We start from the raw sequence: 14015 nt of genomic DNA on the forward strand, positions 1-14015 counted from the left end.
TGTTCACCCATCTATCCGTCCCTATACCCATGTTTGCTTTCACTGACAACTCAGTACTGTATATGCAAAGGGGTTCATATTTGTTGTCTGTACTGCCCATTCACGTGGTATGTTTTTAAAGTTCATCCACTTTGTAGCATGTTTCAGCACTTCATTTCTTTCTCTTGGGTATATACCTAGGAGTGGAATTGTTGGGGTATATGGTAACTTTGTTTAGTTTTTGGAGAAACTGCCAGAGGGTTTTCCAAAGTGCTGCCTCATGCTGCATTCCCACAGACAATGCAGGAGGATTCTATTTCTCCACATCCTTGCCAACACTTGTTATTGTCTGACTTCCTTATTCTAGTCATTCTAGTGGGTATGAAGTGGTATCTCATTGTGGTTTTGATTTCCCCATTGGCTAATGAGGGAGACACTCTGGTGGTTAGAGGTTAAGCGCTTGACTGGTTGGCAGTTCAAACCCACCAGCCACTCCACAGGAGAAAGATGAGGCAGGCAGTCTGCTTCTGTAAAGATTTACAGCCTTGGAAACCCTATGGTGCAGTTCTACTGTGACCTATAGGGTTTCTATGAGTGAGAATTTGACTTGATGGCAGTGGGTTTTAATGACTAATGATGTTGTTCATCTTTTCATGTGCTTATTGGTTATCGGGAGCTCTGGTAGCATAGTGGCTAAGGCATTTGACTGCTAACCAGAAGGCTGGCAGTTCAATCCTACCAGCCACTCCTCGGAAGGAAGATGGGGCAATCTACTTCCATAGTGATACTGCCTTGGAAACCCAAGGAGGGGTCGCTATTAGTCGGGTCCTACTCGCCAGCAGTGGGTTTGGTTTGGTTTTAGTTTAAGAATACTTTATATACTCCAGATACAAGTCCTTTATCAGATTTGATTTGCAAATATTCTCTCCCATTCTGTCAATTATCTTTTTAATTTCTTGTTGGTGTCCTTTGAATCACAGAACGTTTTTTAATTCTGATGAAGTCCATTTTGTCAGTTTTTTCTTTCTTTTCTTTTTTTTGCTTTTGATGTCATATTCACCACATGATAACCCTCTCCCAATGGGGACATGGAGTGGGTGACGGACAGTTGAGCTGAGCTGGGTTGTTTTGAGGAGCTCAGAGTGAAATGTGGGGTTTGAAGCCTCAGCAGGAAGTTGGGTTCCCCATTGGCTTGCTGGGCCATGGGGGTCAGGAGCTCACGTAGCCTCTGGCTGCTTCCCAGTGGACATCCAGGCAGTTTGGACCTGGGACAAATGTCCAAAGATGGGCTCCTCTGAATGGATCAGCACAACTGAGAAACTGAGAGGTGAGAGTAGGAACTCTGAACACAAGGGCCTGGGTTCAGATCCTGGGAGGGCCTCTAAGTGACGTGGGAGCTTGGGGAAGACACTTCCTCTTTTTGAATCCCTGTTTTATCACTGTTGATTCAGCATTGGGCCATCTGGAGGAGACAGCCAGGGTCTTGAGAACTAACTAGCTATTCTGTCCCCAGCCATGAAAGCCGACCGAAAGCGCTTAAAGGGCGAGAAGACGGACCTGGTGAGCCAGATGCAGCAGCTGTACGCCACGCTGGAGAGCCGCGAAGAGCAGCTTCGGGACTTCATCCGCAACTATGAGCAGCACCGCAAGGTTGGCACCCGGCCCTCCGCTCCCCTGTCCTTCCCTCCGCCCTTCCTCTGTCCTGCCCTGACCTCATCTTTTTCCTCCCCTCCCCACTCTGTGCTCCGTCTCCTCCCTTCCCTTGCCCTGCCCAGCCCCCACCCCCTTTCCTCCCTTCCCACCTTGTCTGATGTGTCCAGCCTGAGCCTGGGCATGGACATGAAACTGGCATGGCCCCTGCTTGAGGGAGCTCTGTGTCTCCTGGTCTATCAGGCCTGGACAGGCTGGCGTGGCAGGTAACAGTGTGGGCTCTGGAGTCAGGTTGGCCTGGGTTCAGATCTCAGTTCTCTTGTGTACACCCTTGGACATCTCACTTAACATCTGAGAATCAGAGCCTTGATTTCCTTATCTGCAAAACACCAATCATGGCACAGACTCAGCAGATCTGGGATGTGGACTATATGGGATGATCAACATAGGGCTCTCTGCATGGCACCTGGCATGTAATAAGCCCCCAGTAAATGTCAGCTCTAAGTCTTTATTCATCAGTAAGAGTGTGAAGAGAGAGCTTGGGAGCACTGGTGAGACAGCAGGAAATTGTATCTACAGGGAAGGAGTCTGGGAAGGCTTCATAGAGGAGGTGACATGGATGTAGGGCTTTCTGGAATGAGTAGGAGTTTATAGATCAGATAAATGAGGAATTGTTTCAGCAAATATCTTATAGATATGGTGTGTACCTGTCAAAGAAGGTACCAAAACATAAAGAGAAAGAGTCTTATGACTAAGCATGCCTCTGTAAGCCACTGCATCTGCATGGAGAATTTTAACGCTCTGGTGTGCAGGGCAGAAAAACTGTTGAAAACCATGGTCAGATGCATGGCAGTGCATAACAAGGGCTGTGACCAAGGTGCATGAGTACACGGGACAGGAAACCCCAGCAGGAAGATCATTCAGTTTGCAGCTTTGTTGCAAACTGAAGTTCGAGCTGGTCTTTGAACAGTCAGGAAGGTAGCTGGTTGGTGGACAAGTCCATTTGTGCATCCATTCATGGATGGCAAGAGACCAGAGCATCAAGGGCTGAATTTGCATGTAAATTCTCCATCCCCTTGCTCCACTGTGGTCCTTACAGTGATCCTCCCTGTCACTCCACAGTATGCAGATCACCTCCTATCCATAATGACACAACCCTAGGAGATCAAGGGCAGGGCCCCCCTTGGTCATTGCCAGGGGTCTGGGACTGTGAGCTGCCCCCAGTGCCAGCCCTAAGTGGCAGCCCCAGCTTCCCGCCCTACCTGCTTTGGCTGCTGCTTGCATGCTCCCATACCAGAGGAGCTGGCACCCTTTGAAGTCGGCCCTGGGGAGCTCCTGTCATTGACAGAACACGGTGAGGGTTGCAGTCAGTGGGCAACCCGTGGCCTCAGAGGATGAAGGGATGCCCTGTTGGAGCACCTCGAGGACCACACTGCACCTGCCTTTTCAGACACCTGACTTGAGCAGGTGTCTCTTGAGCCTGGGACTTGGGAAGTCTCCCTCATCCTCATTACCCTTCGCCACCAGCTGAGACCAACCACAGTGCTTTCAGTCGCCTCATCATTTGAACTGTGGTGTTGTTGAAGAATATTGAATATACTGTGGGGAATGAGAAGAACAAACACATCAGTCTTGGAGGAAGTACAGCCAGAATGCTCCTCAGAAGTGACTCTCACTTACTTTGGACACGTCATCAGGAAGGATCATCACTGAAAAGGATGTCATGTTTGGTATAGAGCATGATCAGCAGAAAATAGAGACCTTCAATGAGATGGATTGACATCTGGCTGCAATGATGAGCTCAAACATACCATTGATTGTGAGGATGGTGCAGGACCAGGCAATATTTTGTTCTGTTTTACATAAGGTCACCGTGAGTCAGAACTCATTCACCAGCAGTTAGCAACATTAACACCTGTGTACAAACATCACCCTATGCTCTTTACAATTCCTATTTTAATAGCAACCCTGTAAGTTATGAGAGTCTCTGTTATCCCTACTTTACAGACATGAAAACTGAGATTTAGCCCAAGTCCCCTGCGCAGGGTCATAGTTATTAAAAGGTGGAGGCAGAAGGCAAATGCAGGTGATCTGACTCCTGAGCCCACCTGTGTGACAGCCCGTCTGTGCGGGTGTCTTACACATGCTTAGTTAATATTTAGGTGAACAAGTGATTCCCACTACGTCCTGTTTTGAAGGCACCCGTGGCAGACCACAGAGACGGTCTCCACGAGCCAGCGAGGTGCGTGTATTTCAGCAGCGTGTGTGCCCAACCTGGGGTTTAATAGCAGATGCTTCTCTGCCTTTTAGTGGGGTTGTCACATTTGTTTTTATAATTGTGCATGCACTCGGGGGTAAAATTCCCATGAAGAACATCATGTCATTTATTTTTTTAAGTTACAGGCACCTCTGCTCTCACCCCCGTGCCCTGCCCAAGTCCAGCCAGCAGTGGAGGTGTGGTTGAAGCTGCTGAGTAAGCAGAAGCCTTGTGCTGTGGGCAGCCACCAGTTCAGGCTGAGCACCAAGTGCCATTGTTACTGAATGACTTCATAATACCCTTCAGTGGAATTTGGAAACACTCTTTTTTTTAAAATTAATATCTTACTAAGCAGAGAGAGGCACTCCTGTCGTCCCAACATATCAGCAGGAGAACAACATGGCAATGATCTTTAGTCATTGTCCAGTCAAACCCTAGGCCCTCAAGGGTTAAGTGACTAACCCAAGGCCACATATTTAGAGCTGATTGGAAGAAACTGAAGCCACAAATCTGGTTTTATTTCTCCTTTGGCAAGATCTTGCAGAAGATTAATGTCCCTGTGGGCAGGATTAATGAGACCTTCAGGTTCCTCAGCCTGCCCTGGCCCATCTAGTTCATCCTGGGGACCCTGCAGGCCTCACCTGGACCAGGTAGCAGGGCTCCAGGTCCCTGAGCTACTGGGGGACAGTGGGGCAGACGGCATAGGCACAAAAATCTGCTCGAAACAAGGGATCTTGGCCTGCCCAGAAAGTTCACAGAATTGCAACATCCCAGACAGCTGTGCCAAGTCCATGTTTCCTGTCACATGAGTGCACTTTGGGGACTCTCCATGCATGAATCCAGCCGGAGAAGTTTTCACAGCAAGCCGGCATCCAGGCGGGGGGCTGAGAGCTGGACACTGGGTGACCTTGAGTGATGAGGTCAGCTTTTGCAACAGGCCACCTTCATCCCACCTGCCATCACCTCCCCAGCCAGGCTTCTGTCCCCATGCAGCCCCCTCCTCACTGCATCTCCTCCCACTTTCCACCCTCATGGCTGTCCTGCCCAGAAAAAGGGCATAGATCCTGAGTTCTAGCAGGCCAGAGGACCTCAGCCCTCTTGTGTGACATCCAAGGCCCTACAAGTTCTGGCTAAACCCTAAGTTCCGACCACTGGCCCTCATCAAGCCCCAGACCCCCTAGGCAAGTCTCCTTTCTGTTCTTTTCCTGCTTCGGTAGCCTGTAGGGGCTGAGAACTCTGCCACTTGCCCCCTATGGGGCTGGGAAGTAAGTTTATGTCTCTGGACCTCAGTTTGCTCCTCTGTAAAATATGGGCAATCGTAGTACTTGCCTTGTGGTTGGGAAGTTTATATATAGTAATACATCTAAGACCCTCAGCACAGTACTCCAAAATTCTGTGACAGTTGCTGCTGAGTACTGTTCTCCCATTGTCAGAGAGTGCTTCCTTGAGAGGGGATGTCCAAGTCTGCACCCAGTCGGACATCACCTTGAGAGCCTTCCTCCCCAGCCTCAAACCCTCAGGCTGCTTGTGACCAATGGAATCAAAGACTGCAAAGAAACGTAGGCTGTGAGGTCTGTCCTCCTAATTCAGATGTTCTGTCAGCAGCCTCTTACACACCTGCCAGTTCTAAGGGACAGCCCTTATCCCAGGTATTCAGTCCTACAAACTCTGTTTCATGCACCCCTTCCATGGCCTTGACCCACTGCTGTGCTTTGGGGGTGGTGCCTAGGACATGGCCCTTGCCCCTGAGAGCAGAGCTCCCCTCCTGGGTGTTTATTCAGATTAGACATGCCATGTGTGAGCCAGCGAACTAGTGCCTATCATCTGTGGCACTGACCCCACTTGAGGACAGCGCCAGAGAGACGGGAAGAGGAGACATAACCAGACTGGTGCCCCCTCTGCCCAGAGAGTCTTGCTTCCAGAGCCTGTATTTGTCACCCTGGGTGTGATTTTGTAATAGGTTTCTCTATCGCTTTGTTTACTGCATGTCATGGATTGAATTGTGTCCCCCCAACTTGGCTGGGCCATGATTCCAGTGGTTTAGCAGTTATGTCATGATGATACCACATGACGTGATCTGATGTGATAAACCAGTCAGGTGGAAGAGGATTAAGGGTGGGATGCAACACCCTTTGTGTCATCACAGTCGTGATTAAGGGGAGCTCCCTTGGGGTGTGGCCTGCGATACCTTTTATCTGACAAGAGATGAGAGAGATGGGAGCAGAGAGCAGGGCACCTACTACCACCAAGAAAAAGGAGCCAGGAGCAGAGTGTGTCCATTGGACCCAGGATCGCTGTGCTGGGATTGTCCTAGGAACAAGAGACATAGACAGAAAGCTTTCCCCTAGAGTCGGCACTCTGAACTCAGACTGTTCACCTTCTAAACTGTGAGAGAACAAATGGCTCTGTTAAAGCCATCAATTTGTGGTATTTCTGTTACAATAGCACTAACTCAAAACCAAACTTACTGCCCTTGAGTCGTATCTGACTCATAGTGACCCCTCCAAGGCAGTATCACTACAGAAGTAGATTGCCCAACCTTCCTTCTGAGAAGTGGCTGGTGGGTTTGAACTGACAGCCTTCTCATTAGCAGTCAGATTGCCTTAGGCACTACGCCACCAGAGCTCCTATAACAGCCCTAGACAACTAAAATACCACATTACTGGTTTCTTTTTTCATAACCAAAAAAAACCCAAACTCACTGCTGTTGAGTTGGTTCCGACTCCTAGTGACCCCTCCTTGGGTTTCCGAGGTAGTATCTCTACGGAAGTAGATTGCCCAGTCTTCCTTCTGAGAAGTGGCTGGTGGGTTTGAACCACCAACCTTCTGGTTAGCAGTCAAATGCCTTAGGCACTACAGCACCAGAGTTCCCATGCTGACCTTAAATCCGTTGTCCAGTGTCCCTCATCTTGCAGTGGAGGGAGCAGAAACTCACACACAGGCAGCCTGACTCCAGATCCAGGTGACCCTCGTTGCCCCCATCCCACATCCTCTGGGCCACAGTGAGGACCTGCATGCTGGTGAGAGCAGGACCTGTGTCTTCGAGCCGGTATAACAGTGGCATTCCTAGTCATAGCCACAGTTGTTGTGAGCTGTTGTCAAGCGAGCCCCCAACCAATGGTAACTTTATTGGAACAAGGGAACAAATGCTGCCTGGTCCTATGCCATCCCCATGACTGGGTGCAGATTGGACCATTGTGATCCATAGAGTTTTCATTGGCTGACTTTCTGTAGATTGCCAGGCCTTTCTTCCTAGTCTGTCTGAGTGTGGAAGCTCCACTGAAGCCTGTTCAACATCATGGCAACACGCAAGCCTCCACTGACTGACAGGTGGTGTCTGCGTATGAGGGGCACTGGCCAGGAATCAAACCTGCCTCTCCCACGTGGAAGGCGGGAACCACTGAATCACCACTGCCTCATTAGAGTCAGCATCACGAATGTGCTTATTCATTTATTCAACAATGTTTATTAGTGACTATTGGCCAGGCTGCTGTTCCAAGACCCACTTCATTGCCAATGGACTAAAATGATAAAGTCCCTGCTTTCGTGGTGCGAGCAGTATAGAGTTTAAGTGTAAGCTCCATGGGGGCAGGCTTTTTTATCTGGCATGCACTGCTGATGATGCCCATAAATACTGGTGAGCTACCAATAAAATAACAAAGCTGAGGAGGGATCAGGTGGTAGCCAGGGGAGGCAAGGCCTCTGAGATGGTTGAGCAGGGCCTGCTAGAAGCCAAGCACTGTGCAACCCTCTCAACATGGATTATCTCCTTCAGCTCTCACAGCAACACCTTGAGGTACGTGTGATTTTATGGCCGTGGCACAGATGAAGAAACTGAAGCATAGAGGTGACTTGTACCTCATCACTGCAAAGCCAGGATTTGGCCCAGGCACTCTCCCTGGAACCAAGCCACAGCTCTGTGACAGCCACAAAGGAAGGCCCACCTGCTGTCTGGGAGTCAGGCCTTCAGGGGCAAGCAAGAGTAGTAGAAGATGCCAGATGTGGCCTTTCTCCTTAGACCCGGGCCACTCAGACACTTTGGATCTGGCATTGATTTGATTTGATTCAGAAAATGCAAAGATGCTGGCTGATAAGTAGACCTGGGACCATCCTCTCAGGAGAGACCTCTGTCATTCTAAAGCTGCTTATCAGAGGTTATGCCCCAGTTCAGCCATCTGTGCCTTGCCTGCTGGCTTTGCGCTGGGGACCTGGCCCTTCCCTGGGCCAAAACCCAAAACCAAACGCACTGCCATTGAATCAATTCTGATGCATAATGACCCTCAGGATTTTCAAGGCTGTAAGTCTTTACAGAAGCAGACTACCTCATTTTTCTCCCATGGAGCAGTTGGTAGGTTCCAACCACCAACCTTTTGGTTGGCAGCCCAGCATCTTAACCACAGCACCAACAGGCAGTCAGAGAGAAAACAGCCTGTGCAGGAGCTTGGCCAGAGGTAGAGCTGGCAGGGGCTGGGTGCCTGGGAGGGCTGTGCTGTATTTAGCCCTTCCCCCTTGCCGTGCAGTGCAGGACCCGATGGTAGTGAAGGTGACTGGGGGAGCAGGGGCCTCCTTGCTGCAGACCCTCTTTTCCCATGATACACACGTTTTACCAAACAACAGACCCAAACAAATGATATTCCCGCTTACAGTGATGCTATAGGACAGCTAGAACTGCCCCATAGGGTTTCTAGGGCTATAAATCTTTACTGAAGCAGACTGCCACATCTTTCTCTCCTGCAGCAGCTGGTGGCTTCAAACCGCTGACCAGCCTTAACCACCAGAGCTCCATAAACAAGGAATTATTGCACCCTAACTTTTTAAAAATATCTGATTGTTTTATAAGTAGATCAAAGGTGATATTTTATTTAACAATAAATTAAGTAAAATCTTTTTTCTAACTCTCCAGTTGCCTCCTCCCTCAGTCCCTGGTAGCCTCTAATCTTTTTTGTCTCTGCACTTGCTGATTCTAGATACTGCCTGTGAGCAGAATCATGCGATATTTGTTTTGAATCTGACGTATTTCACTGCGAATAATGTGTTGGGGTTTTGTTTAATTTTATTACAGTAAAATATATGTACCTTACATAAAAATAATATGTGGATAATATTCACATGCCTGCAAGGAAAACTAGTTAATACTACTGTTATTCAAATTTACGCACCAACCACTAAAGCCAGTGATGAAGAAATTGAAGATTTTTGCAAACTTCTGCTGTCTGAAATTTACCAAACATGCAATCAAGATGTATTGATAATTACTGAAGATTAGAATGAGAAAGTTGGAAACTAAGAAGAATCATTGAGAGATGGAAAATATGGCCTTGGTGAAAGAAATGAGATCACATGATAGAATTTTGCAAGACCGATGACTTATTCATTGCAAATAACCTTTTCTCAACAACATAAATGGTGACTATATGAGTGAACTTTGCTGGGTGGAACATACAGGAATCAAATTAACTATATCTGTGGAAAGAGGTGATGGAGAAGCTCAATATCATCAGTCAGAACAAGGCCAGGAACTGACTGGAACAGACCATCAATTGCTCATATGCAAGTTCAAGTTGAAGCTGAAGAAAATTAAAACAAATCCATGAGAGCCGAACTATGGCCTTGATTATATCCTACCTGAATTTATATACCATCTGAAGAATAGGTTTGATGCATTGAACACCAATGACTTAAGCCCACACAAGGTGTGGGATGACATCAAAACATTATACATGAAGAAAGCAAAAGTTCATTAAAAAGACAGGAAAGGAAGAAAAGACCTGGAAACTTACTCCCGAACAAAGAATAGCTAAAGCAAAAGGAAGAAATGATGAAATAAAAAAAATTGAACAAACGATTTCAAACAGTGCCTCAAGAAGACAAAGTCAAGTGCTATAATGCGACGTACAAAGACCTGGAGTTAGAAAACCAAAAAGGAAGAACATGCTCGGCATTTCTCAAGCCAAAAGAACTAAAGAAAAAATTCAACCCTCAAGTTGCAATATTGAAGGATTCTATGGGGAAAATTTTGAGCAATGCAGGAAGCATTTAAAAAAAAGATGTAAGGAATACACATAGTCACTGTACCAAAAAGAATTGGTCAACATTCAGCCATTTCAGGGGGTAGCATATGAGCAAGAACCAATGGTATTGAAGGAAGAAGTCCAAGCTGCACTGAAGGAATAGGTGAAAAATAAAAGACTCCAGGAATTGATGGAATATACACTGAGATGTTTCAACAAATTGACACAGCACTGGAGACACTTACTCATTTATGCCAAGAAATCTGGAAGACAGCTACTGGCCAACTGACTGGAAAAGATCCATGTTTGTGCCCATTTTCAAAGAAAGGTGATCCAGCAGAAGTCAGAAATTATCCAACAATATCATTAATATCACACATAAGTAACATTTTGCTGAAGATAATTTAAAAATGGTTGTCTTAGTATATTGACAGGGAATTACCAGATATCCAAGCCAGATTCAGAAGAGGACATGGAACAAGAGATATCATTACTGATGTCAGATGGATCTTGGCTGAAAGCAAAGAATACCAGAAAGATGTTTACCAGTTTCATTGACCATGCAAAGGCATTCAACTGTGGTGGATCGTAACCAGTTATGCATAACATCATGAAGAATGGGAATTCCAGAACACTTAATTATGCTTATAAGGAACCTGTACATAGATCAAGAGGTAGTTATTCAAATACAACAAGGGGATACTGCATGGTTTAAGATCAGGAAAAGTGTGTGTCAGAGTTGTATCCTTTCACCATACTTATTAAATCTGTATGCTAAGCAAATAATCCAGGAAACTGGACTATGTGAAGAAGAATGTGGCATCAGGATTAGAGGAAGACTCATTAGCAACCTGTGATACGCAGATGACACAGGCTTGCTTGCTGAAAGTGAAAAAGACTTGAAGCACTTACTGATGAAAATCAAAGACTGTAGTCTTCAGTGTGGATTATACCTCAACATAAAGAAAACAAAAATTCTCGCAGCTGGACCAATAACCATCATCATGATAAATGGGGAAAAGATTGAAATCATCAGGGATTTTGTTTTACTTGGATCCACAAGCAGCACTCATGGAAGCAGCAGTCAGGAAATCCGATTCGTACTGCACTGGACACGTGTGCTGCAAAAGACTGCTTTAAAGTGCTGAAGAGCAAAGATGTCTCTTTGAAGACTAAGATGCACCTAACCCAAGCCATGGTGTTTTCAGTCCCCGTATATGCATGTGAAAGCTAAACAATTAGTAAGGAAGAACAAAGAAGAATTGATGCTTTTGAATTGTGGTGGTAGTGAAAAATACTGAAAATATCATAGACTGCTAACCTGAAGGCTGGTGGTTCAAACCCACCAGCCACTTCTCAGAAGGAAGATTGGGAAATCTACTTCTGTAGAGATATCACCTTGGAAACCCAAGGAGGGGTAATTATGAATCAGGATCGACTCAATGGCAGTGAGTTGAGCCAGAAGAACTAATAAATCAGTCCTGGAAGAAGTGCAGCCAGAGTGCTCCTTGGAAGCGAGAATGCCCAGACTTCATCTCATCTACTTTTGTCATGTTGTCAGAAGAGACCACCCTAGAGAAGGATGTCATGCTTGGTAAAGCTGAGGGTCACCACAAAAGTGAAAGACCCTCAACAAGATGAACTGGCACAGTGGCTGGCCAGTGGGTTCAAGCAAAGCAATGACTATGAGGACAGTGTACAACCAGACAGGGTCACTGTGAGGTAGAGATGACTTGATAGCATCCAACAACAACAAAACACGTGATATTTGCCATTTCAGCCATTCTTAAGTGTACAATTCAGTAGCATTAATTACATTCACCACACTGTGCAGCCATCACCACTAACCATCTGCAAGTTTTTCATCACCCCAAACCAGGGATTCTGTCTACACTAAACTGCCCATCCACCCCCCACCCTGTGCGACCTCTATTCTACTTCCCATCGCTATGCATTTGCCTAGTCTAGATATTTCATATAAGTGGGACCATATTTGTCCTGTGTCCAGCTTCTTTGACTTACATCCCAACTTTTGCCAGACGCCTTGTTAAGTAGTTCCCTTGCCTTAAGTAATTGCATCTTTACAACACTTGTTTGAGGCAGGTGGTAGAACCCCCATTTTACATGTGAGGCAGTTGAGACTTGAGGAGGTAAAACAGCTTATCCAAGGCATTCATTCATTCATTTACCATTCACCCATTCGTGGAGAAAATTCGTGAGCAGCTCCTAGTGGCTGTCTGTGTTCTGGTCTCCCAGCTCTTTGCGGCAGAGCTGTGATTTCAACCCAGGGCTTTCTCACTCCAGAACTGGAGCTCCTAACCACAGGTCGGGGCAGAGGCTCTCTCTTCTTTTTCTGGGCTGGGACTCGAGCCTTCTGGTACTTCTGGGCCATGAATAGGCCTCTGCCTCTCATCATAATACCACGATGCTCTCATCCCACCACAGGAGAGTGAGGACGCTGTCAAAGCCCTGGCCAAGGAGAAGGACTTGCTGGAACGGGAGAAGTGGGAGCTGCGGCGCCAAGCCAAAGAGGCCACGGACCATGCCACGGCACTGCGCTCCCAGCTGGACCTGAAGGACAACCGGATGAAGGAGCTGGAGGCTGAGCTGGCCATGGTGAGACACCCCTCCCCACCTCAGGGCAGTCTCGGTGTCTGGTAGAAGTGGCCCACCCTCCCTTTGGGAGACATGTCCTGTTAACATTCCCCCGCAGTCCCAGAGTGGAGTGGGGCAGAGCTGGTATGAGGGGGGTAAGGGGCAAGGGCCAGGGGCAGGTTTGTGACCCCATCCACCACCACCCCCAATACAGGTCCCATCTACTCCCAGAGCAGAATGCTGTTCATGCTTCTGCCTAGACCTGAGGAAGCCGGGGGGGGGCGGGGTGTCACTCAGAGACCATTCTTGCATCTACACTCCCTGCTGTACTGTTACAAACAGAAAAATGGCCTGTTTTGTTTAAAAAGCACATATTTGTTTAGGAAAACGTTTGGGAGGAAATACACCAAAATGTTTGTTATTGTTGGTTGCTGTGGAGTCGTTCCAGTTCACGGCAGCCCCGTGGGCCTAGTAGGCCATAGGGTTTTCAAGGCCATGACCATTCAGAAGCAGATTGCCAGGCATGTCTTCCAAGCATCTCTGGGTGGGTTCAAACTGCCAACCTTTCAGCTAGTAGTTGAGCAGTTAGCCGCTTGCACATCCAGGGATACTTAGATACTAGCGACGGCTGTCTTTGGTTGACAGTATTATAAGTGACTGACTTCCTTCTTCAGGCTGATTTTTTAATTTATCTGCAGTGAAGAGCCCTTACTTGGGTAGTCAAGAAAAAATTATCTTTAAAATCCAAAACAAAAAAGCATTTCCAATCACTTTGTTTGGGCAAGGGTATGCAGCCTGTGTCAGGGGACACAGAGGACCCAGGTGGTCATCCAGACTGCCAGGAGATGGGTGGTCCAGAGCCCTGGAGTTCTGTTCTGAGTCCTTCCTGTGTGACCTTGGGCCACTCACTGAACTTCTCTGGGCTTCAGTGACCTTGATCTGCTAAGGGGGAGGGGGAGAGTCCTTTCATCTCACCTTGCCTTCCCCACAAGGTAGCCAGGTGGATCCAGAAGCTTGGTGAGAAGGGCCTTTGAAACCAGTGAGGGTGGCCAGCGAGGGACCATGGAGGGAAATCCTGAGAAGGGAGGAGTCCTCTTCCTCCTGCAGAACACTGTGCCAGCTGACAGTGTGGTGACAGAGTGGGTCCTGCATTCAAATCCAGCTCCACATCACTTCCTTACCACGTGCCCCAGTTCCACGAACTCCAAATAGCACATAGCCCCTAGAGTTGTTGTGATGACATGAAAAACACAACACATGGGAAGTGGTGATGCAATGGTTTTCCAGGATCACTTGTTTCAGAATCAGGCTACCTGGGGCAGGCCAGTGACACATGGCCTTGCACTGTCTTCTGGGTCTCCTTGTCCAATGCTGACCCCTAGTGGTGAGAGCTGCCCCTGCCCTGCTTGAGGAAGGACATTGCCCAGGCCCAGACAGCTGCAGGGACCCCTCCTGGAGACTTCCTGCCCTTAGTGTTGGCAGTCATGGTGACCGTGCTGCACACTGCAGCCTGGAGAGAAAAC

The 14015-nt window shown here is 47.5% G+C and overlaps 1 protein-coding gene across 1 annotated transcript in view; it reads left to right on the top strand.

The window, feature by feature from the left end:
* Nucleotides 1-14015, top strand: part of KAZN (kazrin, periplakin interacting protein) — a 668025-nt gene that overhangs the window by 551663 nt on the left and 102347 nt on the right. The window contains exons 3-4 of the mRNA XM_007950754.2: nucleotides 1493-1629; nucleotides 12343-12513. Coding sequence (XP_007948945.1) covers nucleotides 1493-1629; nucleotides 12343-12513 — 308 coding nt within the window. The remainder of the gene's footprint in view (nucleotides 1-1492; nucleotides 1630-12342; nucleotides 12514-14015) is intronic.

The sequence above is a fragment of the Orycteropus afer genome, unplaced genomic scaffold, assembly GCF_000298275.1.
Source record: "Orycteropus afer afer isolate SDZICR_OR568_19922 unplaced genomic scaffold, OryAfe1.0 scaffold00288, whole genome shotgun sequence".
Lineage (NCBI taxonomy): Eukaryota > Metazoa > Chordata > Mammalia > Tubulidentata > Orycteropodidae > Orycteropus > Orycteropus afer.